The sequence below is a fragment of the Morone saxatilis genome, unplaced genomic scaffold, assembly GCF_004916995.1.
Source record: "Morone saxatilis isolate NCDOM2014 unplaced genomic scaffold, NCSU_SB_2.0 Contig9, whole genome shotgun sequence".
In the NCBI taxonomy this organism is placed as follows: domain Eukaryota; kingdom Metazoa; phylum Chordata; class Actinopteri; family Moronidae; genus Morone; species Morone saxatilis.
The window spans coordinates 14,574,937-14,578,047 of record NW_023340268.1 but is presented as its reverse complement, the minus strand read 5'-3'; the positions used below and the strand labels follow the sequence as shown (position 1 = coordinate 14,578,047).

Here is a 3,111-nt window from a genome sequence, read left to right as displayed (position 1 = left end):
ACAATTACATAAACACAGAAGAGCACCATTATATGTACAAAGATTTAAGAACCCCTAAGGTTTGCATATCCTGAAGTGCAAGTGAGTGGTTACAAAGTATTCCCCTGAAAAAAAAAATTCACATGAGGTTTATTTGCTAATAACAGTGAGTTCCCAAAACAAAGGGAAACAGATGAAATCTTGAGAGGATTGTCTAGCTTTTTTCAAAAAGAAAAGTGCAGGGAGAACATCGTTGGAGTGTGTTGTCTAACATTTTTTTTCAAGAAAGACGGTCTCATTCCCAAGTCGTAATATACCGGTGCTTTGGATTGGTGGCTTGTAGATAGTTGATTGTTGAGACCTAGCAACCTCTGTTCTGATTGGTTGTTTTCATTCAGGCACAGTGGATTGTTTCAAATACCATTAGGAGCACTAGGAGGAGACTTTTTTTTACAGAGTATCTGTCTCATGCACCACGGTCAGAATATAGCTAAAGTTTCAGCAAATATGACAAAAAGTTTTTTTTTAATAAAAGTTACCTACTGCAGTAAAGTAACTTTCTTCCTTGTAGTAGTTGTTGCTGGTCTTTAAAATAGCTTTACAATCATGCTTCTGGGTTGAATGCAGACTTTAAAAGTGCTACTGTGTAAAGGGACAGACCATGACATCCTGATATAAAAGTCAGTTAAGAGATTAAATCAAAATATTAGATTCTGTATGCAGATAGTGAAATGCAAACTGTGTCAAGAGTCATGTTAAATATAGCTAGTGGAAGACACTGTCCATGGTGTGCATGAGCACGAGTAGGGAGAGCCCTCCTCCTCACACACATTCAAAACATTCCACACTGGAAAAGGTCTGAGGTCACATAGTCTGTATGAGGCGGGACCCTGTTTGACACTCGCATAAACACACACGCATACACACACAAATACACTAAACACAAATACACACACAGAACTTACATCCAGATGAGTCCATGGCAGTTATGTTATTGTCATGAGAAGGAAAGAAGACTTGAGTTTAACTGCCTGATGTGTGTGTGTGTGGAGGAGGGTGGGCAGGGTGAGGCCTTGACTCATCTGAGGTGTGTCCTCATCCCAGGTGGTTTGGGGTTCACTGTAAGAGAAAAGAGGAAGACTCAAAAGATGATACTGACGTTATATGTAAGGATGAGAAACAATTAGGGTACTTTTGCTGCTACCTCTGTTTTCCTTGCTGGGATAGATCCGAGGGAAAGGCTTGAATTCATCAGGAGGAGGTAAGTCTTCTACAGGGTGGAACTGGAACTTGGATTCAAAATCATCTGCTCGAGGTAGATGTACAGTAAGGATGCAATTAAAGGCTGCCATTTTGTGCCTTTTTTTTAAATACAAAGTTAATCAAGTTCTACCTCAATCAAAGGCCTAAATCTTCCTCTTCAACAATAAACTCAAGTCACTTTGTCACCCTTATATGACAACACTTCTCTTGTCTCCTTCCCTCTAGTACTTTTGCTCTAAAAAAGAAGCTCATTGTTTTCTTCCAAAAAAATCATAATTTATTGCAATGCTCTTATCCACACAGATACACAAAGCCATAAAATTAAAGTAGAGATAAGAGCAACATAATAATGTATTCCACAAGCAATGAAAACTGCTGTGAGGCACAAAACAATTTCACTTAAAACTTAAGTCATCCTTACAAACTAGTAATCTCTACTGCTTAGTGTGTGTGGAAGTTACTTTCAGTACAACAGTCAGTCCATACTGTTCACATGCAGCGGATGTTTCTCATCATGAATAGGGGAAATTACTTTTTCTTGCACTCTATCCTTATTATTTTGGAACAACACTACAGCTCTAATGATCAAGGAAATAAGGCAATATTAAAACAAAAATTAAATTGTACCGCTGCTCTTTTCAAGTCACACTGGATATGAAAATACACAATATGTATTCTAAAATCTCAGATATATATTTGCAAGATACACATAGTCTCACCGAGGCTGTGCAGGTATCCATTCCTGAGGCTTGATGGAGGCAGTGGAGGTGGAGGTGGAGGTGGAGGAATGCGGCTGGACAGCTCAGTAGAGGGGGAACGTGCCGGAGGAGCTGGAGGGGGAGCCAGACGACTCATACCTGTTGCCATGGGTGACAAGAGCAGAGGGGTGTCAGACATCAGTGATAAAATCTGCAACCTAAAAATGACATCCAAATCCAACATGACCTTTTATGATTACTGAGACAGAGAGGCCATATTCACACTTGTTTACACAACACATACTCTGTTGGCTTTAATGACTAGCTGCAACAGCTGCAGCAGTTTCTAACCTACACTTGGTTGGAGAAAAACGCACAACTAGCAATTACTACAAATATTTCTATATTTTTTACCCCATAAACATGTTGTTGAATTATATGTTGTAAAATGTATAATTACGTATGAATAATATAGCCATTTGCATGTAGATTTCAAACAATATGAGATACATGTATTGTGTATGTTCAGTATACATCCTATAACCCCTGTGAACAGTTCTACCAAAGAGGTTTTATCATCTAGAATTGACTAATTTGAACAATTTTTACAGGAATGAAACAGAATGTCACAAAAACAGAGAAAAGATTTGATAAAAGTCAGAAAAATATTTATCTAATTTTGTGTAACAGAATCAATTATCTCGTCCTAACCATAAAAATCCTCTCCCAACCCCTCAGATTTAATTTGTGACACTCTTGTAGGTTTCCCAAAAACGTTGGGTAGGGAACTACTACTAAAAATGATTTCTCTTGTATATCTAGCACATTCTCTTATGCCTATTTACATAATCAGTTTCACAGTTTAGCGCCATCTTATTATCAACAATCATGGCTGTACATTGTGTTTGAACATGAATGAAAAACACCTCTGCCTTGGAAAGCTCACTGCCAAACAATATGACAGCAGGTCCTTTTTCATCCACCTCGCAAAAATTACAATTCCTCGTTTTGGGATCCACCTACCTGCACTTCTGGGCACAGCAGGCGGACGTCGGGTAGGAGCGTTGCAGGGGTAAGAGGGAGGCAGAGAGCGCATGGCTGGGGAGGGCACTGGGGCAAGCTTGGGTGGTGGAGGCGGGAGGGTGGAGGGGCAGCAAGGGGTAAAAGAAGC

At 39.5% G+C, this 3,111-nt stretch overlaps 1 protein-coding gene across 1 annotated transcript in view; it reads right to left on the bottom strand.

Moving 5' to 3' along the window:
* The window catches only part of LOC118342888 (WAS/WASL-interacting protein family member 3-like), a gene marked incomplete in the record, with an annotated part of 7,959 nt that continues 4,848 nt past the window's right edge, over window positions 1–3,111 (bottom strand). Inside the window, 4 exon segments of the mRNA XM_035681569.1 lie at window positions 1–1,098; window positions 1,184–1,285; window positions 1,962–2,099; window positions 2,964–3,111. Coding sequence (XP_035537462.1) covers window positions 1,058–1,098; window positions 1,184–1,285; window positions 1,962–2,099; window positions 2,964–3,111 — 429 coding nt within the window.